Genomic DNA, 27,630 nt, shown 5'->3' with positions numbered 1-27,630 from the left:
ACCCTGCAAAGATCACACAATTTAGAAGAGAAGAATGTGTAATCTGTACTGAGATATTATTGGCTGGTGGGCTGAAGGTTAGCCACGTATCCTATCAAAATAAGTGTAATTGAGACTATGACCCCTTGGGGTCGCTCTCTCCCTGCTCCTCTGGTCCCGGCAGCCTCATGCTGCCCGTCTCCTTGAAAACCTTATCAGCTAAAGTCATCAGGCGCTCCTGTTTGGTCATAATCGAATGTTAGAGGGGATATAAATTAAAGTACAAGCTGAATTAGCCTGTATCAGCCTGTTTTTTTTTTATTATGAAGACTGGCCTACAATAGGAGTGACGTAATGTGCAATATTTTGTAAGGCTATTCATTAGGCTAATCATTTAAATAGTTATAGTAAATATGGGAGGACTGTGAATGGTGTCAATAGGGCGCAGCTCAATGAATATGCAAACAAGCTATTATTTATGGACAGATATGCTATAAGTATTATTATTATTATAATCCATAGGCTACACCTGATTTACCAGTTTACCAAAGTGCAGTGTCGTTTGATAAATAATCGATAGTATCATTTTTGTACGTTTCCTCGGTTTTGCCTTGTAAAATCTGGACTGCAGCAACGCCTCACGACTTGTCTTTTTTTTTCTCCCACGATGCTGTGCGGCAGGGGTTGTCTTGTGTGTGCGCTGTTTGTGGTGCTGAAGCTGCGCGTGCCTCGGAGGTTGCTACCATAGAAATCCACTCGAGCATCCTTCCGCGAGAGGACCAGAACGAGGAATCATTTGTTTTCGACGATTGGGAAATAATATGTTTCTGCCAGCTGTTTAAGCCTTGTTTATCTTTTTATAACATCAGTCAGCCTAGATTTATTCTTTAAGCACAAGTTAAGAAAGCGTAGACGTTTCTGAAACCGTTTTCTTGGCTGTTTTTCGAGGCTCGTCTTCTCTCCGGTGCCGCCGCCTGCCCAGCAGTCTTTGCCGCTTCATCTCACATCCTTTATGCACAGCACGCTGCTCCGGTCCTCCCCAACAAATCACACATTCGAGTCCGAGCACCATGGCCCGCTCCCGGCGCTTTCACTAAGAGACATGGAAGCCAAACAGCACCCGATAAAGAGCATCAAAAGCTACCCGGAAACCGGCGGCCGGAGCCTGGCAGCGGCCGCCGGAGGAGACGGTGGGTATAAAGCCGGCTCGGCTGAAATGGAGATGGAGGCGAATATCAAGAAAGCCATCGACTTCAAGGTGGAGGGTCACCGCTGCTACAAAGAGAAGAAGTTTCGGGAAGCAATCGGCAAGTATCACCGGGCGCTGCTGCAACTCAAAGGGGTGCATGTTGTCGACGGGACGACGGGCTCCGAGGTCAACCTACTGAACCAACCCTCGACCAAGCTGACCGAGGAACAGCGGAGAGCCGTGGAGAGCACCGAGATCGAGTGCTACGACAGCCTGACAGGTGAGCAGCACTGGTAGCCTACACCCCCACAGAAACACCCCGACTTCTGTAGCCTTGAAGTAACCTATAGCCTATACTGCTGACACCGTTGTTCGTTCCGGCTGATCGGGTCCACACAAGCTTGTAGGTTGTAGCTATTTCTGCAGGTGCTGGGTTTGTGCAGAGGCAGGTGAAATAACACTAAGTGAGAACACTGGAATAGATCATGTTGTGTTGGTGCTAATTAAATAGAGAATATTATATTATGAGGGGATGTGTAGCTGTCTGACCAAATTAGTAGGCTACAGTGTCCTAATTAAGTCATTGGCATGGCTCTTCTACAGCCTTTCAAATAATGTGTAATCTTTTTACTTTTAGAAAAATAAAATAAAATAAAAAGACAATTTATAAATAAAGCCACATGGCCAAAAGCCTTATGCTAGAAGAAATATAGGCATGTTTTCATTATGTAGGCTATGAGACAAGTTCACCACGCTGTTGTTTTGTAACATCAACATTTCACAAGGGGGTCTTTAGGTGACCATCAACCATCCAAAGGGTGATGTAAGGCTGTGGCACCACTTTGCAGTGACTTTACTACAGGGTTAACTGACCTCCTTGAGCACAGAAAAGATTAACTCATTCTGCTCTATCACTCTATTTTCAACTGTTACTGCACTCAGTTGCCACAGCCTATATGAGTGCTCCAAAAAATAGGCCTATTAAACTCATAAAACTAGAGTCACAATTCATGATTATTTTCATTATTGGACAGGATCTATGCTCAATATAGAGATATTGAAAAAAGAAACGTGTCTATCAATCAATCATCTATCAGTTACTGTTGATCATCACCAAGCTAGATTTGCAATATTTCAGAGAGTATTCAAGAAGAAATATGTTATTGTTTTGTGGTATTAATTTGAACAACAAAATAGTGTATTATGATTTACTGTATATGTTATATTGCCTGTAGCTTTGCTGTAAAAACATAATTATGACTACAGTATGTGCTCCGTATGCAGAGTGAGCAGCAGATCATGATTATTGTTGACCTCCAGGAGTGAGATGATGATGGTGTTATATCACATCATTTATAAGACATCATTAACAGTATGAATGTTGTGATTTTGGGTCATGACGGTGGCAGTGGTGATGTTGTGTCTCATTGCTCGTGACCAGGTGCTGCTCTGTCAGCCTGCCATGATGCATTGAAGGTCTCCATGTTCTGCGCAGCGTTCAGGGCCCTGTCTTGAGCCTGTAGGGAGGCCACTGTGGCGTGATTGAAGGAAAGGATGGGGGAGGGAGTGCAAAATAAGGAGAATTGGGGGAGGAACAGGAAGGAAGAAGTAGTAGATATGTGCGGAAATTACAATGAAGTCAGAGTGGTTTAAGAGAGGAATAGTAGAGAGCTGTGGAAAAGAGAGGGGAGAAGAGGGGGAGGAAAGGACTGCTAGCACTCGACATGGGACCATATCTACCATGGCAACCATCACTGGGCCTTTTCCCTGTTGTTGTATTGTTACGGCTCATACTGTCCCCTCACTGCTGCTTCAAACAGGAGCATGTGCACACACACACACACACACACACACACACACACACACACACACACACACACACACACAGAAACTTCACTTTAACCTTGCTTTGCCATCAATGACTGTGTTTACATGGACTACATTAATATAATGTATGTGCTTTACTCTGAATGGGATGTTTATATGGGTGGTTTATACAACCTTTATATTGATATTCCTGTTGATATGCATAGCCATTTTAAAGAGTGAAGAAGTCTGCTCTACAGTACATTATGCCACATCCTTAACCTTAAACCTCCATAAACCTATATTTATGTCATGGTTTTACCTTTATGGGTATCTTCATTCAAAATGCCACACATCCCATGAAAAAAACAAAACCAACAATGTGTTTGTCTGTTTCTCAGTACTTTCCAACCTTCCTCCCCTATGTGTCTCACACCCAAGAATGGAAATATTTTAAAGAAAACTGCTCACAAGCAAATAGTTAATTTTTTTTAAATAAAGTAATTTCCCAAAACAGCTGGGCACTGTGGTTTTTATTAAACACTACTTCAACAAGAGTACTGTAAATAGTGCATTTATTGGCGAATATGTTAAGCTGTGGATTAATAGGCCTACACATTTAGTGCTCTAGTGCGTATTTACAGCAGCAGGACGGTGTGACTCAGTGTAACTGTGTTGCTCATTGGTACGTTTTGATAGTTTTTGTACAGCAATGGAGCTCTGTGGCGCGGAGGAGTCAGATATATCAGTCTTTAGCTACACAGGCAAAACTTGCTAGTAGGATCAATTAACTGTTGGTTGTGGTCTTTTCATAGCATTGGTTTACAAAAAAGATAAATGTAAAACAGTTCTGCTTTACCTTCTAATGATGCACCTTAAATTGGAATACTCCACATTGGTCTGAATTCAACATCATCTCATCAATATCATCGTCATCTTTCCATTACTCTTATATTGAGATTTCTTGGTTCACAGCTCTCATGTCCAAATCATACACCATAATGTTTTTACTTTCAGATTATGTTCTCCCACCCAACTCTGAATATCTTTGCGCAATTTTTTTAAATCCTCAGAAAATGTTATAGTTTTCATATTCAAGGTTACTAATGAGCTATTGCGGTCCTGACTGAAATTAAGCAGTGACTCATTGGGTGCATAGTAATCCTGCTGAAGGTGTTTGTTGTGCGGCTCCACCTGGTTACCCAGAATTCTGCTTCCTATCGCTCTGACGCATGATAGGAGAGCAACAATCACAAGTCCCTTTCCATTGGTGTGTATTTGTGAGTTGATGTGTGTGTGTTTTTTTGTCTTGTCTTCTTGACTTTGTTTTAGTGAGGGCAAGCCTTTGCTATGGGGATTTTGAGGTAGTTGTACTTTACTTGAGTATTTCCATTTTGTACAACTTTATGCTTCTACTTTCCTACATTTCCGAGAAACATTTTCAAATATGTATAGCCTGCATTAAATTCACAGCTATAGTAAATACCGTAGTTTACAAATCAAGATATGACATCCATAAAATATGATGAGCTCATGAAATGTGATGCATTGTTATAACTTAAATTACCCAACAGTATATAAAGTAGTTGAACGACAACAGTAAAATACTACTTTTATAATAATCCAGTAATATTATGTACAGTAATTACACTGACAGTGGCCATTTTTCTGCATTAAGTAGTTTTACTTTTGATTAGAGCTGGAAAGATGTCTCTCAATCTATTAGCTAATCAACAAAAACTATTTTGATTACCATATAAGTAATTGTTCAATCAAAAATGACAAATATTCTATGGTTGTAGTGTCTCAGTTTTAAGGATTTGCTGCTTTCCCTTGTGTTATGTGATAGTAAACTGAAGATTTTAGGGTTTTGGACTGTTGGTCGGACAAAACAAGCAATTTAAAGTCATCACCTTAGGTAAAGGAATCTGTGATGGGTATTTTTCAGCCACTGAATGAATGCTGAGTGACTCAACCACAAGCTCAGCTCACTGATCCAAAACACAAGATAGGAAGATGTAAGGGGAGAAAAATATATACAAAGGAGGAAAAATCATATCATATAATCACTAATCATAATCACGATTATTTTGGTCAATATTGAAATCACGATTATTCACTACGATTACTCGTTGAATTTTGGAAAGATGTTGCAATTATTGAACTTAAAAAAACAATGAAAAACTTAAACAAATCAACAGTGAAAACACCTAGAACTGTACATTTCCCTTAATACTTTTCCTATTTAAACTTTTTCTTTCATTCAGAACAAGACAAAATAAGAGTACATGCAAAATGTAATGTGCAAAAAAAACCGATTTTCTCGATTATTCTTTTTTTGTAATCGTTCGGAGCCAAAATCGTAATCGCGATAAAAAATTTGATTAACTGCACAGCCCTGACAGAAAATATTAGTTTTTAGCATTATATATGGAAGTGAATGTGGTTGAAGAGAAGAAACACAGAGAAATTAGTCTCAGCACCGACAGTTATGTTACCTGATTCTGTCAAACCGAAAGACGATGGATGATGAATGTCCTATTTGCTGGCCTCGTTAAGGAGACACCCCGAGTCTGTGTATCCCTGCAGGGCTGTATCTAAATGGGTTACACCACCACCACCACCGTCTGTGTCTGTCGCAGTTCACGGTGGTGCAACATGTTGGCCAGAGGCATACTGCCTGTCAGCCCACCTCAGCCATCCATCCACCCAACACAAACACACTGGGAAGCACATACAGTAATAAGAGATATGACTGCAGTTTGTTCTTTTTTACTGATATTGATCATGAAGAAGCACTTTCACAGCATCTAGTCTCTTTATATTCACAGCATAGTCTCTTTACATAAACAGCACACAGAAAGACTTGTATCAACCAGTTTAGAAGCTATAATAGCGTTTAATCTGTTCAAATGTAAATTAAAGCTACATTGTGTAAGAATTTTTCCCATCTAGCGGTGAAATTGTATATGATAACCAACTGAATATTACTTTCTAGCCCCTCCCATTCCGAGTGCATTTTAACTCCTATGGTGGCTGTATTATTCCAAGAAGTACGACTTCGTCCGTGAGTGTTCCTTCCAGTGTAATAATAGTTTTATGTTATTTTGGTACCATTTCATTCAACATCAGCTATCAGGTTCCCAAACATATGCAAGCTAATGTTAGTAAAGTATCAGTGCTATCGTTATTCTGTATATTGTACGAGATTAATAGTGTAAGGCAATGTTTACAGCGTAGGAGAGAAGCAACGGAGGTTTGTGTTTTTAATATATTTCTCTGAGCAGTATGAACAATGTCAATGAAACCGAAATTAGCTCTTAGTATCTCCATCGTTTACACGCAGCTGTTCTAGCTGTAGCTAGTCTGTGTTACAACTGCACATGACGTGAGTTGTCTGCCAGGGAAATCACGACACATATGATTACGTTTATGTTACAAGGTAGACAATCCTTTTTTATCATTGACGCGAGGAAAAGTATCCTAGACGTCGTTCTAGCGTTATGCACAACCATGCTATAGTTAGCCAAGCAACTATAAAACTTTGAATTTACACAAATAGGCAGAATTACCTGTCGAGAAGAAAGCAGGCAACTTTGGTGTCCCTTTTTAAAATCCTTGCTCCTTATGAGCTCTTTCCATCTTGGAAAAGACACTCCAATATTAACTTTGGTCTTATTGCTTTGCCTGTCGCGTTGTCATTTTAATTCTTTTTTTAACTTCCGTGGCGACTCCGTTACATGTCCTAGAGAATAGGTGTGATTCTTCATCTTCAACAGGCTTTCAAATCTGCCGGCAGTGAGTCGCGAGTAATCTTCCCCCCCTCCCTCCCTGGCATTCGTCACAGTGCCATTGAGTGTAAAAGCGCAAAAGCCGGAGGTATGTCCCTCTTTGGCTAATGTATTTTAAATATGGAGGCACAACATGGCGGCCGTCATTCGAGCGACTCGCTCGTATGTATTCTGAATGGCAGATTCTACGCGTACGAGAATACTTTGATTAGTTGGTGGAAGTAATTACACATGAATGAGCACATATTTGTGAAAGAACAAAGAGTTTTTTGCTAAGAATCAACTAAAAAAATTACACAATGGAGCTTTAAAAAATATGAAAGTATGAGTGAGAGTGATAACTCACTTTTCATTAACTCCTGGTTGCTCTGATCTCTGCCTAAAATCTCCTTTTGTTCCTTCTGACTGGCTCAATCTGTGAATGAGTCATAAGTCACAGCCTTAGGAGAGACGCAGCAGGAGGGGATGAGTGAAATTGTTTGTTTCGTAACACCAGCCACCTTTTTATTTAACTGCTGCAGCTTACTGCTGGCATAAAAACATGATCTGGATCTGGATGCGTTATCTCGATAAAGAAAAACGCATCGTGATCAGAATTTGGAGGTGGTCAGGCGAGCAATGTGGTCAAACCTCAGCCAGGTGTAAATGCAATGCATACCGCAACCATGTTCTTAAGAAATAAATCCACCCAACAAGTTGAAAGGTCTAGCCTCTTCATGCTAGCTTAAGGAAGCCTGGCAAACGCTACAAGTAGTAGCAGTAACGTCTTGACTTGGCTGCATCTGGGACGGCTACCCCATGTTTGATGACACCTAACTCATTTGCATATCGAGATTCAATCCCAATTCGGGTACAATCAACATAACTAGAACACATTTTAATACCAGATGTAAATGTGTTTTCCATTATGTGTCTTATATATTCTGAGCCTCGGGCCATCAATGAACTTTTAAACCATGACGTGCAATTATAGGCCTCATGCTAAAGATTTAATGAGCCTGTGTTGTGGAATTTACATCTGTGTACTTGCTGGACTAGAAATACAAGCACTATCCTCGTCATAAATCAAAAGAGAGCTGTGGTGGTTTAGCTGCACTTCCTCAACAGCCTTGAAAACTCACCCCATCATAGCCTCTTAGTCCAATCTTGCTTCAGATGGGGGTTGTATTAGAATTATGTCAGTGATGTATAACACCACAGACGGGTTGATTTCAACAGTTAACTCTAACCCACTGCTGGTGAACTGTCGAGGCTTGCTTACAAAAGCAGAACAGAACATAAAACCCCTCCCTTTCATGTCCTGCCAGCTCTGTCACCAGGGAACGTGGTGGAGTGCATGAGATAAAGGCAGAAGAGGAGAGTGAGAATGAAATTAGATGGGGAGAAGAAATGTGAGATAGAGGGGTTAAGATGAGGAGAAAGCATGGTCTTATACAAGCATTTGGCAGACAAAGAGGATATGCCTGGTGCCTTGGAGAGAAGAAATGCACTATGCAATGTGCTCGTAGGAGGATGGAGGAGGAAGAGGAGGGATAGAAATGCCATGTGAGGGTGAGAAGGGGGATGGGGGATGGGGGGTGCTTTGTTTGGTGTTTTTCCTCCCTCTGTGCCTGTATGTCTGCCATTGGATGGGTGGCCAGAGCCGAACGAGAGCCATCATGTGCCAGGGCTGCAGATGGCATGGCATTGCTGTCAGGGGTGAGACTGGCACGCCCTCTACTGTAACCCTCACACTGTACTGTGCTCTCTGTACCAACCCTTTGAATTACCTCACAGCTGAGAAAGAGAGATTTGGTGGAGGGGGGAAGGGGTGAGTCAGTAGAAATGATGAAGTAGCTAAAATGGGGGAGGGAGAGAAAACAAGGGAGCGGGAGAAACTGGACAGAACTCTTAAATATGATGGGATTATACGACAGTGGAGGGAGGGTACGACTGTAAAGGAGGGTGACAAGTAGGGAAGGAGCGGAGGAAAATGCTTGCGTTTTAGAGCTGCATTTTAATTTATTTTCGTATTGTGAGGAGGATAATGAAAAATCCAATCCAGATCAAACTGATTTATATCAGTGCCCAGATGACTCCTGTCACAAGAGTAAATAAGATTCAGTCATCTGTCAGGAAGAAAACGAAAGAAAGAGGACAGGCAAGGACTCAGAGCGAGAGGGAAACAGAAGAAGAGGACATGAGGGCAACAAGCAAATATTTTTAATATGCTTTTTGTCACATCTATTTTTAATTGAGGAAAACAGAACATACTTTGGTGATCCCACAAGAACACATACGGCGTTGTTTTATGGACCAAACCTGGGGACTTCCTTGAGAACTACATATCTTCCAGGGCCTTTTTTTTGTTTGCATTCGAACCGGCAGTAGAAACGCTGAAGTGACCTAAGCTGGCCGCTCCGTCTGCCTCACTCCCCGCCGCTGGCAGACTACAGTTCGCAAGCTAGGTTGTCTGTCTTCGGAACTGGCTAGTTAGCTAGCTCCCATCTGCTGTCCTCCCGGCAAAGTTTTTTTTTTGATTGATTGATTTATTTCTGGATCAAGACGATAAAACAGTAATCCAAAGGATGACATGCTAAAGTAAAATACTTATTTCCAGCACGGTCCTTGATGTGACACACAGGAAACAATAGACAAGAAGCAGACAAACTCAGACTCAAAAGACATACAGTATTAGGAGGAGAAAAAAAGACATCACATAAAACAAAATAAATAAGAAACAAAAATGCTGTAAAAACTATTCAATTTATCAATAAATATTCACCTTGTTCCATAAAAGCTGCTTGACCTGTCTTTTGAAAATCCCTCGTGATGATATAAGTTTTGCAGTAGTAGGCAAACTATTCCATGCCTTGATACCAGTGTAAAAGAAAGAACTTTCAATTGCATTATTAGCTTTAGGAACTATGCAGGAGCGGATGCTGACCATTTCCAGCACACAACACCAGTTACAATCCAGCGGGGTATCCGACTTATTCCTTACTGCCCAGTCATACAATTTTGGAGCAGTATTCCCGCACCTTATATGAACAAAAACGTCACAAAAGTCACAAGCAACTGCTTTGGCGTTTGCTCTTACCACCTTTCCGCAGTTAGGCCAGCAACCGCTGCTACTGATGGTAGGCTTCTTTTGCCGGTATTTCACTGTTTGCAAGTTTGTAGGGCCCGAACACTGATGGATATCTCCCGAAAGCAGTAGGCAGATTGATAATATTTTGCCAAAGTCATCGGATTGCTGGGTTCCTCCGGAACTTGTTTTGAAAGCAGCTTTAGGTGATCAAGGCAACACTGCCATATCCACAAAGTTTGTCAGCATTTACTGACAGGCGACAGTCTTTGTCCAAATGCTAAATTTTCAGCTGCGTAAACGCATCATATTCAAAGCCTTCCGAATTATTAAAGCGGTGACCTAAAATGCTTAAAAACAAAACTGATACTGCTACCAGAGCTCCAAACACACCTGGCGCACCTGACGCCATCTTGGCTGTTCGTCAAGTTGTCTTCTAGCGTTGGGGAATGAGGTGCAAGGACCGGCCGTATGGCTCATTTTCTGTAACCAGTGTAGCAAGAAAGTATGATGGAATTAGCCCGCTAGTTAGCTAGCTAGCTTGCTAATTCCATCATGTTTTTTATGCTACACTTGTTACAGAAGATAAGCTGACCAAAACTGTCACTCATCTGACGATAGCAATGTGCTTTCTATGCTGTGAGAAGAGTGTTTGGATGAAGGATTAAGTTGTTAAATATTACTCTTTTAGCGGCTGGCTAGTTAGCTAGCGGATAAAAAATGGTAGTTGCCGGTGCTGCATTGGCTCATGTGATCGATCAATCATCGATGTTACAACTATGGTCTAGAGACCAAACACTGTACAAAGTTCCTTTTGTACTTGAAGAGTACCTTCTCTGAAGTAGGAGCTACAAAAAAGTCCCTCAAAACGGCGTTCTGAGAACTACGATCATTCGTAGTGGTGCGGACAGATTTACATAGTGAACAACAAACACAAAAGAGAAGCAAATGCTAACATGCTGATGCTTAGCTGGAGTAAAGTTAACCATGTGTACATCTAGCATGGTACAGCACAGCTCAGCTCAACTCAACTCGCTTGGAACTGTTTTTTTTTTGTTTTCCATTGGCAAAAGTTGTGGATAGTACCTGGTACTTTTTTTTGGTACCACCTTGATTAAGGTTCCAAGCGAGCTGAGCGGATATTGGAGTTAAAGCACTGTTGACTACTGATTGGTCAGAAAGAACCATCAATCGTCACTTCGCAACACAGGACATCCTGCACAAACCCGCCTTTTTTTTAAATGCCAAAAAGCCAAGTTACCATCATTAGTGACCACAATTCTTTTATTCACTCGACCCAGATTTTACAAAATGGCAGCCCACAAAACTATGCCGTGTTCAGTTCACGAACTACAGATATTCCTTTGGTTGCCAATGAAAGGATCCAGCGAGAGAACACACTGTGTTTTTGTCGCGTTGAAGATGATGTCACTGCAGTTTCAGGCAGCAGCGCTGTTATGATCAGCTAAGAATCCTACCTACATTGATGGGGTGGTATAGCCTGACAAGCCAGACCCACATCAAGATGTTGGGTCTGGGAACTCACCATTGACGGAGCTCAATCCGAGGGGCGGGATAAACGGTTGTCTTTCAAATTCCCTCTGCACGCAATAGGATAGCTCTACAACCAGGCAAAGCAACGAAGAAGGTAGCGAATCTAGTTGATAGATCAAACTTTTGCCTTATCCGGTCGGCAAAACTCCGAACACATCTTCCTTTTTTAAGAATGATTTCAGTGCCGTTCTTTGTTCTTTTCTCAAAGAAAAGCTTAACTCCAAGTCTTCCAGAAGACCGCTGTTCCCAGCAGCAGCAGCCATAAGCCCACCTACTGACTCTATACACAATGTGATTGGCCTGACCAGGATTTGGTTTTTCCAGCTCGCAAGCCAACGGAGAGTGCCTAGACCCCCCTGGCTGCAAATTACATTTGCTGCCGCTAGGGTGCATCTAGATTTCTAGACTAGGGGTGGTACTAGCTGCAGTGGAAAACAAAATCGAGAAAAGTACCTGGTACCAAAAGTGAGTCAAACCGATCCATACCAATGCAGTGAAAATTCGGAATTAATTTTGTGTGTTGTGTCTAATTAGTACCAAACACAAACGCACAGCTATCGGCAATAGTTTTGCTGATATTTGGTCATATCAAAAAAAAATAATATTTTGACCTGATGATGTTGTAACTTGAAAAGTTAAGGGATCATCAATGCTATTGCAATTAATTCTGGGAGGAACATGAATGTCTGTAACCAACATTAATGTTAACCCTGGCAATAGTTGTTAGTTGAAATAACATTTCACTAAAAAGATATTGACACTAAAATCTATTGTAGTCGTTGATAAATAATTTGGCCAATACTGTACTGAAGGTGGTTTAGATGTTTTCCAGTGTTGCAGTAAAACCTTATTTGCTGTATGAATGTATTTAAGGCTTGTGCCTAAAATGATCAGCATGGGGTCCGGTTGCACTACAGTGCATAACACTGAAAATGTCCTCGCAGTAGAACTTTGACCAGCTTGGAACAAATTGTAAAACATTTGCTTAAGTACCTTTGGCAAAATTACATTTCTCACATTTTGCTGACAACTCAGGGATTTATTATAATGCTTTTGTTGTGACGTGATGTGTTTGTGCTATGTGTTGTGTTTAATATGTATGTGTGTGATTTAGATTTTTGGACTGTAATCATTTTCTGAAATGGACTGACAGTTGGAAGTTATGAATAAATTGAAAGTGTCAGTCAAAGGGTTTTTTTTAGTCCGTAGTTAAAAGTCATGGCATCAGCTGAGAGAAAAAGATGCCCTTTTCATGACACCCTCAGAGAGACAGAGAGAGAGAGAGAGAGAGAGAGAGAAGATAGATAGGGAAATGCAAAATATTCATCCTCTGTAAGCCATCAGTAATGAGAGTTTGCTGAAGTTATTTGCGCATATCTAACACCCTGTGCTCCAGTGGACGGTGCGGAGTAAACAAACTGGTTGTTTATATTTATCCCCATAGCTCCATGCTGATAAAAAGCCCATGTTGGTTGCTATCTGGGCTTTACCATTTCCCATTTCCCACATTGAAAACACATTCTTGTTACACCCTGTTTATGATGGCAGTGAAATGGAAAGGTTGTGTTAGGCCCGATTTGCTGATCCACCACTAACCATGATCCTCAGTGGAGCAGGTTTTCCAGCACTTTCACATCAGTGCTGTCAAATAAATAAATAAATAAAAGTTAAATTGTAATGCAAAATTTGGAGTTCAAATGTGAAATTTAAATATAAATTTAAATAATAACCAATGAATTAACAGTGGATCAAATGACTACTTGTATGCGGAAGGTTTTTTTAGATACACCAACTTTCCTACCAAAACTTGTTTCGGAATTTGTGAAATTAAGAAAAATAAGTGTTGTTCTGATTGTTTTGATTCACTCCTGCTGCTCTCATCAACGTAGGTTAAGGCCGCAGGAGGCAGCTGTTTTGAGCACAAAAAGCTAAAAAAAACCACACTTTACACTACCTTTCCAGCCCCAAACAGCAGTCGCACTTAGCGACTAGCTGGTGAACATAGAGGAGCATTTAGCTGCTAAAGAGCCACGTATTTCCATCAGGAGCTGGTAACCACCTAAAACAGAGCCAAAAGAGAGTGAATATTGGACTTGCATTCATCAAGTGAGTACAAAAATGACTCCAAATGAATATTGATGTTGCTCCGTGTCTGCTGTACGTGTAAATATGCAGTAAGCACTGATCCACGTTAGAAGAAAACAGGCTGCCAACACATGGCTGTTTTTTTTGTAGAAATTATGAAAGCTAATGCTTTAGCCATTCATTTACTTCAGGTACTTAGTGAAAAGGCTTTACTACCTCGCAGATTAAGGCAGACTCCATGAAATTCTGAGCCAAACCATTTGGCAGTTATTTCTGTTGACCTTTCCAAAGACTCTCTCATCTATCTTGTTGCCAGTATAATGCAGAGAGCATGTTTCTCACAGCTACCGTACATACATTATCTAAACAAAACTTTTTTTTTTTTTAAAAGAGAGAGAAAATGGATCAATATTAGCAAGCTTTCATTTTACTTAACAATGTTTGACTTGTGTATGTTCAGAGTGGGTAGAAGCAGTTTGACAGCAGCAGAAAACAGTAGCCAAAGATCTGTTGAGCTGAAGGCAAGAGTCTGCCCAGTGTCCATAGATGACATCCCTAATCACATAATGGCATAGCTAAGGGCCACAACAAAGTTATGTCTCTGTCAGAGAGTTCAACTACAGATTTAACATCAATAAAAGTCTCTGTTATGCTTTATTAAATTGCACTTATCTACTTTTTAAATCCCTGGTTTTACTCATGAGAATAAAAGTAATATTGAATGTCCTGGATCCTCCTTTTGGCGCTCGGACAGTTAAGGATATAAAATAATTGTACCAGTTGTAATGAGTTAAATAAAATCATGACAACATGCTACTGTTCTTTATTTTCTTTCAAGGCCTGAAGAAACCCCACAAAGACCCACCTTGAGTACCATGGGCTCACAGTACAGACCAGAAGAAATTGCTCATCTTAAATTCTGGAAACTGCGATGTGCAATGGAGAGCATTTAATGGTTTCATCTTTGGTGAAGTCATAGAGAAGATAGCTTCCTCACTTGTATAAATATTTAAGTAGATGAGCATTAATCCTGACTCAGCGACTATTTTAGGAGTATGAAAAAATGCAGGAGGGTGTTTGATGGAGTAAGGTAGAAGATGGGGAAGCATGTGTTGGGGTTTGAGGATTAGGATGATGGTAAGGGGGTAATTTCCTAGCCATGTTACTGGGAGTATTCAGTATACTGTGTGATTAAAGGTAAAAAAAAATCCTCTCTGTCTGGAACAATACTGTTCCTCCTACTCAGGGGTTAAATTAGGGAATTGTTGTGGTGGGGGGGGGGGTCTGTGGTTTTAGTGTTGCTAGCTACCAAAGATTGGAGGCAACCTGCAGCAAACTATGTTAAGTTAAAGTTATATCATTTTATAAAAGCGAAAAATTATTTAAGCATAATATCAGAGCAATTTACATTCTGTTATTAAACCTGTCAGTTTTTGACCTCTTTTTCTTCCTACCTTACCATCCACATATCACTTTCTGCCATCTGTGATGTCTGACTGACTGACAAGTGCACTGAGGTCCCTTCTTCTTCTTTCCGTTTTATGGCGGGTGGCAACCAGCATTAAGGTGCGTTACTGCCACCTAGACCGAGGTCGCTGATCTGTTAAGTAGCTTTTTAAGGAAAACCCTTAAAAAGTTCTGATGTTTTGCAAGTTTTCACATCACCTCATTTAGGACTATGTTCTCTAAAGCTACAAAGAAAACGTGTCATTGTTTTGGGACTAGTCAATCTCCCTCTGCCCCTTACTCCCTGTGAAATGTAACGTTACAGAATAGTGATGTTACGTTCACAGACGATACGATTCTTCTCGTACAAATAAAGGGACGTCCTTCTTGGTGGGAGCCGTTCTTTTTATCATTGTGCATTATACTTGTTTTTTTTTTTATTGTGCAGTTAAATGTTTTCTAAGTGTTGCATGAATTGGATTCAAGGCAAGGCAACTTCATTTACATAACACATAATTACAAAGTAAATTCACTGACAAAGCAGAGGGCTATGGCGCCACCTTGTGCAATGTTTATAATGCTGATCCTTGACATTAGGTTTGGCAATATGAGTAATTTGGTGCTGTTAAACTGCTAGTTCACACATGGGAAATGAAATTACATCTGATCCAAATCTTACCCTATCATTGTGGTGGATTATTTCACAGATTAATCCCTGCCACCTAAGAGAAAATGAACAATGTTGGAAAGCTTTAAGATCCAGCTCTCTCCAAAGAGCCATAATTCCCGTCACTATAGCAGAATAATCTGGCTACTTTACTTCACTTTCCTCCCAGGATCAGTGTTGCTCTGTGGGTAATCTGTGCTAATATGTTTGATGTACCAGCAGTTTACTAGCAAGACTTACGGTGTCAGTGTTATGAGGGGATCAACATGCAGGGGGGGGGGGGGCAAGACAAATTCTGTGAGGTTAGCCTCACATATGTAAAGACTGGCTTTGTCCAAAGGTAACAATATATGGCTACCGACATCTCTGAAGCTCACTAATTACCATATACCACACTTATGGAGGTGTCCTGTCTTCATTTACCTGTCCCCCAAAAGCTACAAATACAGGATGCACACTTCTCAACCTTCACTGTATCACTCTATACATTTTCACTGTGCACTCCTCAGAATAGGCATGCTCTTACAACAAAGCTCTGACTCATTTGTAAGGCACTCTACATTTCCGACTTCTCCAGAGGGGCCTGGGGAGGCCTCTGAGAAACACACAGTCAAACAAGAGCAATAAGAGAGTAATTATGAGGGTTTTTTAATACCGTTAGGAGCTGCATTAGTCTTTTGCTACAGTGACACACAATCAAAGAGATCATCTGTACCACTTGTTTTAGGTGAAATGGTATTTGATGACAAGATGAGCTTTTATCATCGCTGTGTAATGATAAATCACAGCATTCATTATGTATATTTCCTCTAAGGTAAATAGCCTTTTAGAGGCCTAATCCTTATGTCAAGTTTTAAGTGATATAAAAGATACTAAAAAAAAACACTCAGCTGCTGCATTATGGGAGCATCCTTTAAATAGCATTGGGTGAAAAAATCCCCACACAAGCTATGAAATGAAATGACAGGTTCAACATTAAAAGTGCAGGCAGTGTCTGTTGAAGGTGGAGTAAATGCTGTGTCATGTTAGTGCTGACAAGCCTTTGTGATAAAGCAAGCTGGGAACTGTAGCCCTGTCCTTCTCAGTAGCAGAGAAAGGCCTTCGCAAAAAGGCTTTGGGTGGAGCTATTCTTAGTGGGCCTGGCGAGACCGGCTACACTGTCTGAGAGCTGTGACGTCAGCATGTTGGATCGGATTTTGCTCTGAGATTGTACGTGTGAGGTGATTTCATAATGATGACTATGCACAGTTAATTTGGGTCTTTAAATAAGTCAGTTGCAGGACTGTGACATTTTGTAAAGAAGAGATGGTACAGATGCACAGTGACACTGCCAGGAAAAATGGAGGAGTGAAGGACGAGGGTGTGGAAATGCGGATTGTGTGTCTGTGTGAGAGTGATAGGTCTCTCCATCTACCATTATCTTCCCGCAGAACTAATTACAAGGTGATGGACAGCAGACTAATCAGCAGGGCCACAAGTGGCTTTAAATTAGCCGGATTGTGGTGTCGCACCTGGTGTGATGGAGAGGAGCTGGGGGTTACATGGGTCCTGAGGGAAGATGGTGATGTAGAGAAAGAGAAGGATGTAGAGTTGAAAACATTTATCATAGGAGCTTCCTCCCCTTTGTTTATCTTCCTCCTCTTGTCCTCTGTAATTTTTTCCTTTGGCTGTGTCTGGATTTAGTTTTGTCAGTGCTGTCTCTGTCTCTATCTCTGTCCTCCCTCGCCCCCTGTCTCTCTTGTCTTATTTCAGCTTCCTGCCTCTCTCTCTCTCTCTCTCTCTTTCTCTCTTTCTCTCTTTCATTTCTCCCAGGCTTTGGCGCTCTGTCAGCTAAATGAAAGCGAGTATCTATGCAGGCTCTGTTTTTTCAGACATGATGCCAAACCAGTGGGGTTCCTGAGCATGTGTTAACCACTCCCACTCACCGCACCTCATCATTCGACATTCAAGCAACAGAAATGCACATTCACCCACTTGCACTCGACAGCTGCTTTGCACCTGTTGGTTTGCTGGATTTATAAATTCAAATGCATTTTTTTTGTTCCATTTATTTCCAATTTCCTGTGTTTTATCTATTTTTTGCTTCTTCTTAAATCTGGCAGTGAGACAGAGGTTCCTCAGAAAGAGATACTGACACTCATGACGCTGACACTGAATGTACGCACACAAATCCAGTGTTGCAGCCTCAGCTCATTCGTCCCTCTCCTCACTTCAAGTCCCTCATTAAGACAAATCTATCTTGTCTGCACCACTGATTTCCTGTGTGCAGTCACACCTCATTATTCCGCCTCTCTCATCGCACGTGTGCTCATAAAATACCATTTGAAAGCTGCATGTTTAACCAAAACCAAAATCAGCAAGCCATATCTGATATTCTGTTGATGTCAGATGAGGAATTGATTAAGAGAGATCAAAGTTCAGGATCAGCTAAGCAGCCATGGAGCTGGTGTGGTTTCAGGATGGACACTTGAGCACCATGGATGGGATGGACTGTGTCCCCAATCACAGTGGTTCCCAATCTATTTTGCTTGTGACCAGGTTTGCAACTAATGATTACTCACTTAATAGTCAGAAGATAGTAAAAAATGACCACAACCACACCACTTCCTACATTGGCACTGAACATTGGCATTGGACATGGTCTATATGCACGACGTTCCACTTCCGGGATTGCTAGAATTCCGCCAGGATGTCACTCTTTTCGGCCAGATGTCTGTTACCTTTTGCTTTCTTTGTTTTGGAATTTTAAACTCCGGTGGATTTATGAGGACTACGCTTAACTGCTCCTCAGATCTCTGCAGGGTAAATCCAGACAGCTAGCTAGACTATCTGTCCAATCTGAGTTTTCTGTTGCACGACTATAACAACTTTTGAACGTACACATGTTCGTTCCCGAGGCTATTTTGCAGCAGCACTGTTGCTCCGTCCGGCGCTTAGCACCGCCCATAACGATTGTGATTGGTTTAAAGAAATGCCAATAAACCAGAGCACGTTTTTCTCCCATCCCGGAATGCTGTGGACTAGCCAGACCCTCCTCTGCATCGCTGTGCAGGAAGGTCTGGCAAAGCGAGACTACATTGGATATAAATCCTGAGGATCAGAATAGTATAACATGGAACAACACTGAGAAAGAGTCTAATTTAGACTGTAATTTATAAAATAAAATAAAAAAAGATTAGAGGTAAGTATAAAACAATAAGCACACTGTTGTATCAGCTATATATTTTTTTCTGTCTTCCTCTCTTGTTAATACACATCCTCTGATTTACCTTGCAATCCCAAGGGGGGCTCTTTATTTTTATTATTGTACTTTATTATTGAGTACAGGTACTGAGACAACAAAATAGCATCTAACCAGAAGTGTAAAAGCAGTAAAGTGCAGAATAATGTACAGAATGAACATTAGTATATAGAATAAATATAGAATGTAGATGATATGATAATATGGGACACAAACAGGAACCCTCAGACTCACATGTCTCTGTCTCTCAGTGACTGGGACACCTTGGCTCCAGTGATATTGTTCTGCTGTCTTTTATGGGGCCTCTGTCTGTCTGTGTCCTTGCCCAGCCTGCTCCGATGATCCTGTCATTATCACACCCTTAATGCATCTCACCACACTCTACATTTCCTCTGGCATGCCATCCGACTGCCTAATGGGCCAGCAGGGTGCGGCCGGCCAGTCATCACTTGTGCACACTGTCTTTGTGTTTGTGTATATCTGTACAGTTATGTATCTATCATCGTTGTGTGTCTCTGTGCGTGGTTGTGTCGTCATATATTATATCCAACCCTTGTTTACGCCCAGTTCATAGTCACCTGTATTACTGTGTGTTTGTGCCCGTGTCATTGTGTGTGTGTGTGTGTGTGTGTGTGTGTGTGTGTGTGTGTGTGTGTGTGTGTGTGTGTGTGTGTGTGTGTGTGTGTGTGTGTATCTTATGTTTGTGTGTAAGTGCCAGTGAACTCTCTAACTGCGTCAGCAATTAGGCCATTATGGACTGTAACTGAATCCTCTGAAAGCCGTCCACTGCTGCAGGGCGATAAAGGATGGGTGTGTGGAGGGATGAGAAGCCAGACGGTTGTAAAAACAAATAGAGTGGAGTCTGTAGAGAGGTGTGCAGGACAGGTAGAGGGCACCTGAGGTGATTCCCACCATACAGAGCTGACTTATGATGGCTGAAGACGGGGAACAGTGCCGACCTTGCTGCTTGTCATGAGCTTTACTTAAAATGAGAGGATCGTCAAGCTTGCTTTTGTTCTTCTTTCTATGATGGTGTGTGTGTACATCCATCTAATGATGATGGTATTAATAGATTTTAAATACTCTATATAACAACTTTCATACAAGAAAGGCAACTAATAAGAGGAAACAAACAATAACATTTATTTGTAAGTCTGCAAAAGCCAGCTAACTAAATAGGTAAAAATGTTGAAATGTATCATCAAGGTGCATATGTGTTATTTTAGTGCATCAGTTCAGCAAATACAGTTCATCAGGGTCTTATAAAGGTTGGTGGGATTGTGGAGATTATGATGCCACTTTTACTCCTTTGGTAGATGCTTTTCACTGAAGAAAACTATGACAAATCAAAATGTCTGCTGTGAAAAGACCTACACCCAGAGAAGTTACACATCAAGAAATGGATCATATCTTTCCATTTTTATTCTGTATTAAGCAGCAGGTATCTCTTGATAATAATTGATTCATAACTACGAGAATGTACTTGGAATGATGTTATGAATAATAATAATAATAATAATAAAGAGTATTATTTTAAAAGGGGGACAAAGGTAGCGGTAACCCCTCACCATTTTAATTGCATGCGATAGAGCAAAGTTCATGTGTACAGCTTCAGGCAGTGACTCAAAACACACACAAACACACAGCACACACAATGTTCTGCCTGCATCTACCAGACATGTGCAACTTCAACCACTAAATACCAGAACTACTACCAGAACCACATTGATTGTTATTGAATTGGTCCATCCCCTGATGTCCGTGATGAATTATTTAGTGTTTTGCACTTGCATTGTTGACGGGCAGACCTTCTACAGTATCTCTCTGAGGTTCAGGGGGGAGATGACAGATAGAGGACCACTAACTGCTTTTAACACACACTCTCCCTTTCTCCTCACCCTATAGTCTCCCACAGGTCTCACCTCTTCTCCTCTACTTTAACCTCCCACATATAAACCTCCTCCTAGGGCAGCCATGACCCTCGCCCTGCCTCCCCTCCTCTCACTCCTGACTCACCCTGCCTCCCAGCTAATAGTGCCTGACTCATGTTATTCACAGAGCTGTCTGTGTGTCAAGGGCAGACTCAGGGGAAAGAGGGAGGGAGGATGGAGGGAGGGCCAGAGGGTTAAATAGGAGTCAGATCAGGGTGGGAAAGGAGTACATGGAGGGACTTTATTTTTTATGTATCATCAGATAGATTAAGACAGTGGCAGAGAGGGAAGGAGCGAAAGAAAAAGAAAGAACAAGTAGGGTCGAAACAAAACCTCAAGTGCTTGTGGTCAGCAGAGGAAAAGTGATATCTGAGCCATCAGCAGGCATTTAAAGGCTTCGGTGGACCAATTGTGGACTGTTGTTCCTATTTAAGCTGATCTCAGTGCTGCTGAGAATCGCTACAGCGCAGTGCTGCTGCAATATACATTTATAGGATTGATGACTACAATAAAATAGTCTTATTCCCGAGTACTCCACATTACACTTCATGGTGTTTTTTAACAAAAGAAAGTGCCAGTCGTTTCAGGTTTAGATCTCCTGGCCTCAGATCTATACTTCACCGCTCAAATCTCATCCCAAAGGACTTCTGCAGTATCTGTCGCTCACTTGATCTCTGAATCCTGCCCTTCTTTTCCTCGTCTCTCCGGCTGCCCCTGCTGCTCACAACACATCTGCTAAATCAGGAGGAAAAGACTTAGTCACAGTATTCAAGCCATCATTCTCAAGATGAATTTTTTTTCTCCTATTCTTGTTTTTTGCATGTCGAGCTCAACAGCAGCATATAGAGACATAACTCTCCTGCCCCAGGGTTCAAACTGCTTGCACGACTTTTTGTGTGTTCTCTACGCTGTGAGACACTTAGTATTTAGCTATTTATAGTCAGCTCACTGCCATCCTGAGAAGGAACTGTGGAGGCTACATTTCACTGTGGCTCTATTAAAAGGCACAGAGTGAGATGTCAGCGAAATCTCCTCGTCTTTGTTTTACACTCATGGGACGTACTCGTCCTGTAAACTTCACTAAATGAGACTCGAGGCAACTGTTTTAAATGAATCATTATTACAATTAAGTTTCAAGCATTTTCAACATACAAACAACTAACTTGTTCCCTCTCTTCTTTCCTGCAGCGTGTCTGTTGCAGTCAGAGCTGGTAAACTACGAGAGGGTGAAGGAGTACTGTCTGAAGGTGCTGAGCCACCAGAGAGACCACTTCAAGGCCATGTACCGAGCCGGCATCGCCTTCTATCACCTGGGCGACTACGAATGTGCTCTACGCTACCTGCGTGACGCCAAGAACCGCGAACCCACAGGTGAGGATAAACTGTGTGTATTCAGTTACACTCGCATGACAAGTGACAGAGGTGGATACTGTAGTTTTGCTGCAAGTTAAAGCATAACTCTATACTTTTAAGATTATAGCATTTTAAGTGTATATTTTGAATTACAGTTAAGTGAACTTATAGAACACAAGCTTAATGTTTAGAATGTAAAAACACTCTTTTATAATGTTGGTAGGGAATGTGATAATTAGCTATAATGTATTATTGACTGTACAGAGCAGACTTTGTAGGACAATGGTACCAGGTGCAGGGCTAGACGGGGGGCACGGGGTGGGAACCCCCCGCACCCCCTCCTTAAATACGTAGTACGTTATGTTTAATGAAATATGTAATATGTCATGTTTACATTTATTCACATATCCTTGAGACCTAATACACACATTGAATGCTTTCCCATCCTCATAAAAAGATCAGAGTATTGGAATAGCTTGAAACCCACATTATTGTTTACATCCACATGTGCTTGCTAGCATTATTCTTCTTCCCCGCCTTTGTTGACACATTGTTGCTACATTTCTTCAACAGTGGAATAGCATGGTACCATTGGCAGGACTGTGTAACATACTGTAACATACTGTAGAGTTTTTCATCTGTTCTCTGATGAGCCATGTGCATCGGTCCGAGTCAACAAGCTTGGCTGTTTAGATAGACAAAACAGAGCTGTGTTAACTGCAAGCTCTGTTTTTAATATCAGAGAGTATGTGTGTATATGTGTACACATATACAGAGCTTTATGGGATTAGTAGTTGATTCCCAATTAAAACATTAGGTTCTAGCCTATTGCCTTTGGTGGTTTAAAACAAATTAAACTTTTACATCTGGAAACCTGGGCCACATTTTAGCTCTGTCATAACCAAACTCACTGCTGTGCTGTTATTTTTCTGACATGAAAGAAATGTAAATTTAACTGATTTAATAAATGAGATTGCATTGTTTGAAGCAAATATGTGACTCTTCTTTTTCATTTCAACCCTTCTGCCTCACATTCACTACATTTTCTTCTCTCCATCGCAGACACCAACGTGCTGCGGTACATCCAGCTGACAGAGATGAAGATAAGCAAGAGCGGTCAGCGGGAACGAGAGAGCGGCAAAGAGACCCAGGGCTGACCCTCGACCTTTTCACCCTCCTAAACCTTTCAACTTTTAACCCCACATCGATCCTCCCTCTCTCCTCCTCTATCGACTCCTGACAGCAGCACAGCCCACAGACAGAAGAGACAGACCCAATCACCCGCCAGCGAAAAAACGGGAGACGTGTCAAGCTCTGTCTGCAACCCAACCTCCTTATCCTTCTCTTCCCTCTTCTTCTCCCTCTTTTCTCCCCTGCTGTGTTTCCTCTCCCTAGATGCAGACAGTCAAGCAAACACAAACAAGACAACAAGAAATGCTGTATTATACTCAAATGAAATCGTGGTGGAATGAAAAAGGATCTTCAAAACATACTTATGAATAATGGACATTTGCTTGATTTAGTAAATGTTTTAAAGACATAAAATGCATTTTGTTTCTGCTCTCTTGCTCTCTCTTTTTCTATCTGCATTCTCTCTCTCTCTCTCTCTCTCTCTCTCTCTCTCTCTCCGTCTTATTTCGAATTCTTGAGGAAAATATCGGGGTTGGGAAGCTCGACCACACCGGGAGGAGGGCAGGACTGTGTGTGGACATAAGCGGTGGATAGTGAGGGGTGTGTGTGACACATATCAAGACCATAACCCAATATGATTGTACATCCTACCCCAGTAGGGCGCACTCGGGCCCCTTACGCAGACTATGAGACAGACTAGCCCGGGAAATCTTTCATCAAGTAAAGAAAACGCCTGCCTTTGTGCTTAATCTATCGCTCTACTGTCTTACTTTTCTTTCCTGGATGCCATGTATCTCAGTTTCTGGACTGTTTTTTTTAATTCAAGGGCTAATTCAAGTGTTTGTAAACCGTTACTAGGGTTTTTAATTTGCTTTGGGCGTTCATCATATTCGTAGTAATTCATCGGTTGTTAACTGCATCTGTGTCTCCAGCAGTTCCTGCTGTCATCAGGTGTGCTATTGTGGAAACTGGTGTGTCTTGAATCTGTTGTCCAAAGCCCCTTCTGGGCCGTGTGTTGTCATAGAGACTGTCGAAAGCCCCACCCTCCCCCTCCCTCCCCTCCCTGTTCTCCCGTTAATGATGTCACAATGGAAAATAGCCAATGGGATCGGAGTTCCATCAACCGCCGTTGGCTAGATGGAAATCCACTTTAAAGTTTCACAGAGAGAAACACTTTAAAGTTTCTAAACGGAGGTCCAACCTTTTATCGCTAATGCTGAAGCTTCGCAGACAGCGATAACACGCCGAGGAGACTCTGGGCAGCATTAGTGCAGGGAAAACAATCACAGACATACTGTCCTGACAGTCCAGATTGCCATCTTGGAGCACTCAGATTTAAGGCACTTCAACAAGAGTGTCGCCATTTGAGATTTCCTCCTTTAGTTTGCTGATAGATAAAACATCTGTGTTTGAAAATGGTTCCAAACACAGAGCTGTAAGGACAGAGAACACACAGCATTAGCATTAGACAACACTAATGGATATGTGTGTGGATATCCATGGCTAGCTGTCAAAAGACACATAAATAATTTGCTTCTCTTGTGACTTGTAAAGCTGAATCATTGATAATGCAAATATTGCTTTTGTGATAGCCTTACCACACGTTTAAATCTGCCTGCGCTGTTCTGCAGAAAGTGGGATTGATGATTTGTGAAAGCATGACCTGAATTTCCCTTCTCTCTGATGCCATGAAACTCAGTTTCCTCTTTCCCGTGTGCAAGCCCACCTCCTGCATGTAACGTGTGGCTCCAGAGAGTTACTTCAGATGTTTGGGATAAGGAATATGTCTGCTCTATTGCTTTCTGTCATGGCATGCTGCCACACTGTTCTCCCATACCTCTATTTTATCCGCCCTGCCCTTTTTAAACGCTGAAGGTGGCGACAGACTGTGATCACAGCAGTAGAATAGGTATCAAAAAAATCTTGAAAGAAAACAGGTCTTTAATAAATCAGGGTCACCTTCTGCCTCGGCAAAGGTGAGAGATAAGGGATAATTCCGCCGCTTAAGATAGTCAAAAAGGAAATCAAATCAAAGAAAGATGCTGTAAAAGATTTCCCCTCCCTATTTTTTCAGTGACCTGCTGGAGGTAAATAGGGATCTAAGTGTGTCATTGGGACTCTGGAGAGACGGCACCATGCGTTGAGGGGACCAGCATGATACAGAGAGGCTCCAGTGGAGGGACAAGTAGGCCATAGTCAGCTGCAGTAAAGCGGCTGAAGCTCCAAGTCACTCCTGCAGTAGAGACACAGCATTACAAAAAGTTCAGAGCTGGGAGATTTATCATCATACATGAAATGGCTGAAAGTATGTGGGCACCTGAGTGTTAAACCCATATATGATTACTGAACATCTCAAAACAAACTTGCTGCTGCTATAACAATCTCCGCTGTTCTGAGTCACAATAAAGTGCAGTAATTTCACACTCTGATTTCGGACACTCAAATTAAATGGTAGACAGTAAATATAGTGCCCTATATAAAGTGATTTAAGACTTAACAGGTGTTACTTTAAAGTTGCATTAAGATTAGGCCCAAACCAAAAGAACATTAAAGTGTGGAGCCAGGGGTGTCCACTTAGTTTTATTAGCCATATAGTGTACATGATAGGAGATATATCTCAATATAATTAAATAACTATTGATGGCTGTGTTGCAGGAATAATGTTTTCTTAAAGGAAAAGTCTGACATTTTGGGAAATATGCTAATATGAAGCTACAGCCAGCAGCAGGTTAGCTTAGCTTAGCACAAAGACTGGAAACAGGGGAAAACAGCTAGCCTGGCTCTGTCCAAAGGTAACAAAATCCACCTACCAGCACCTCCAAAGCTCACTAATCAACACGTTAGATTTTGTTTATGTAATCTGTACTAAAACGGACGGAAAGTGAATAAACATATTTCCCAAAATACAACTCCTTTAAGTTATCTTACTGAAATAAATTGGATTGTTACTCATTTCTCAGAGAACACATCACCGGTGAATAGCACTACTTATCATACATACAGTAAATAAAAAAACATCACATTCTCAACAACACTGAGTCCAAAAAAAATGGATCTCCAAGCTCTTGGGTTGAGGCTCTGGTATCTCAGAGGAACTAAAACAACAGCAAGAAATGGCACCTATACAGGCTCGGTCTCCCTGGCTGCCTGAGCTGAGTCTACTCACCCTCTGGCCCCTCGGGGATAGGTCTCCTCCCGTGGTCCTCTCTCCATGGCACCAATCCACCATCTTGTTTTTGTCTAGCTGTGCTAAGTCATTCTAGCTCAACATGTACTACAACCGTCTAGGGACAACTAGCTGCACGGAAAACAGGCTTATCTCTAGCTGATCACGTCTTGATTAATGGCAGAGCTGACTCCGGGGCTGTTATTGTGAGCCTAATCTGTGCAAATAGAGATAGAAACACCTGATCTCTGCATCAGTGTAGCTTTGAAAACAAACAACAAAAAGCACAACAAAAAAGAGACGGAAAAAGTCAAACTGGCTGTGTTATTTTTGCTCTTTTGCTTTGTTGTCATTTGAGGTCAATGTTTGTCAAATGTCAGAGTAGTTTTTTGTGAATATATGATACAAATGTACAAAAAAAAATAACAAAAATGGAAAGTTTATGGTTGTGAAGAGCTTTACTTTACTGAATTACTTTATGAACAAACAAGAAAAGCAAGAGATACAAAAGAGATATTTACTGAAGCTCCATCACACAGAGCTGCTTTGTGACGGTGTCTGTATTTGTTGGTATTTCTGTTGACGTCCCTTTTCATCAAGGGATCCAGAACCGGCTCAGAGTATGTGCAAAGCCCTTTGACACCCCCGTCTGAATGCCCTTTTGACGCGACTCTTCTGTCTCTGCACAGTAAGACGAATAGTAAGAGTGAACTCTGAGAAACTTCTATCGGAGCGCAGAGCTGCTCCTCACAGACACGGATCTCCGTCCTGCTTGTTTCTGTGGTGAAGGAGAGGAAAGAAAGGGACATGAAGCTGGGGAAGTCAAGGCTATGACTGTGTCTTTGTCCCGCCTCGCTCCAAAGAGGCGTTTTTCCATGCGACATCCAAACATCACAGGCTTCCATCACTGGTTTTACTGAACTGCTAGCCCGGGAATGCACTATTGATTGGTTATGAATAAAGTTTCAAACAAAGAGGAATGCTGTTGTTGTTGTTTTTGAACAAAGTCTGTTTACAGGTAGTCTATATCAACGACCTTTTTACTTCTGGGATTGTTTAGTGCCGCCGGAAATTCCGCCGGATGTCCCTCATTTTGGCCGGATGTCCGTCACCTTCTGCTTTCTTTGTGTTGGCGTTCTAACCTCCGGTGGATTTCTGAGGACTATGGTTAACTGTTCCTCAGATCTCTGCAGGGTAAATCCAGACAGCTAGCTAGACTATCTG

General features: G+C 41.6%; 1 protein-coding gene across 2 annotated transcripts; it reads left to right on the top strand.

The window, feature by feature from the left end:
* The first annotated feature begins 553 nt into the window (after window positions 1-553).
* Window positions 554-27,386, top strand: ttc9b (tetratricopeptide repeat domain 9B). 2 transcript variants are annotated; one of them, XR_004897296.1, is made up of 4 exons: window positions 554-1,448; window positions 21,945-22,127; window positions 23,172-26,079; window positions 26,123-27,386. XR_004897296.1 is itself a non-coding variant. In XM_031296648.2 (3 exons), exons 1-3 carry the CDS (start codon window positions 992-994, stop codon window positions 23,264-23,266), a joined length of 735 nt encoding a protein of 244 aa, XP_031152508.1. In that variant the 5' UTR covers window positions 554-991; the 3' UTR covers window positions 23,267-27,386. The 2 variants fall into 2 exon arrangements, 1 of the variants encoding a protein (XP_031152508.1); XM_031296648.2 differs by having other exon boundaries at window positions 23,172-27,386.
* The last annotated feature ends 244 nt before the right edge of the window (window positions 27,387-27,630 follow it).

Source organism: Sander lucioperca, chromosome 5 (assembly GCF_008315115.2).
Source record: "Sander lucioperca isolate FBNREF2018 chromosome 5, SLUC_FBN_1.2, whole genome shotgun sequence".
Classification (NCBI taxonomy): Eukaryota; Metazoa; Chordata; class Actinopteri; order Perciformes; family Percidae; genus Sander; species Sander lucioperca.
The sequence above is the reverse complement of the archived record's forward strand: the minus strand, read 5'-3'. Positions and strand labels throughout refer to the sequence as shown.

Bases quoted from the DNA above. Each gene is read 5' to 3' on its own strand.
- ttc9b (XM_031296648.2), top strand. From the start codon at position 992: ATGCACAGCACGCTGCTCCGGTCCTCCCCAACAAATCACACATTCGAG. The intron at 1,449-21,944 runs GTGAGCAGCACT...TCTTTCCTGCAG, and splicing joins GTGCTACGACAGCCTGACAG to CGTGTCTGTTGCAGTCAGAG. The intron at 22,128-23,171 runs GTGAGGATAAAC...TCTCCATCGCAG, and splicing joins CAAGAACCGCGAACCCACAG to ACACCAACGTGCTGCGGTAC.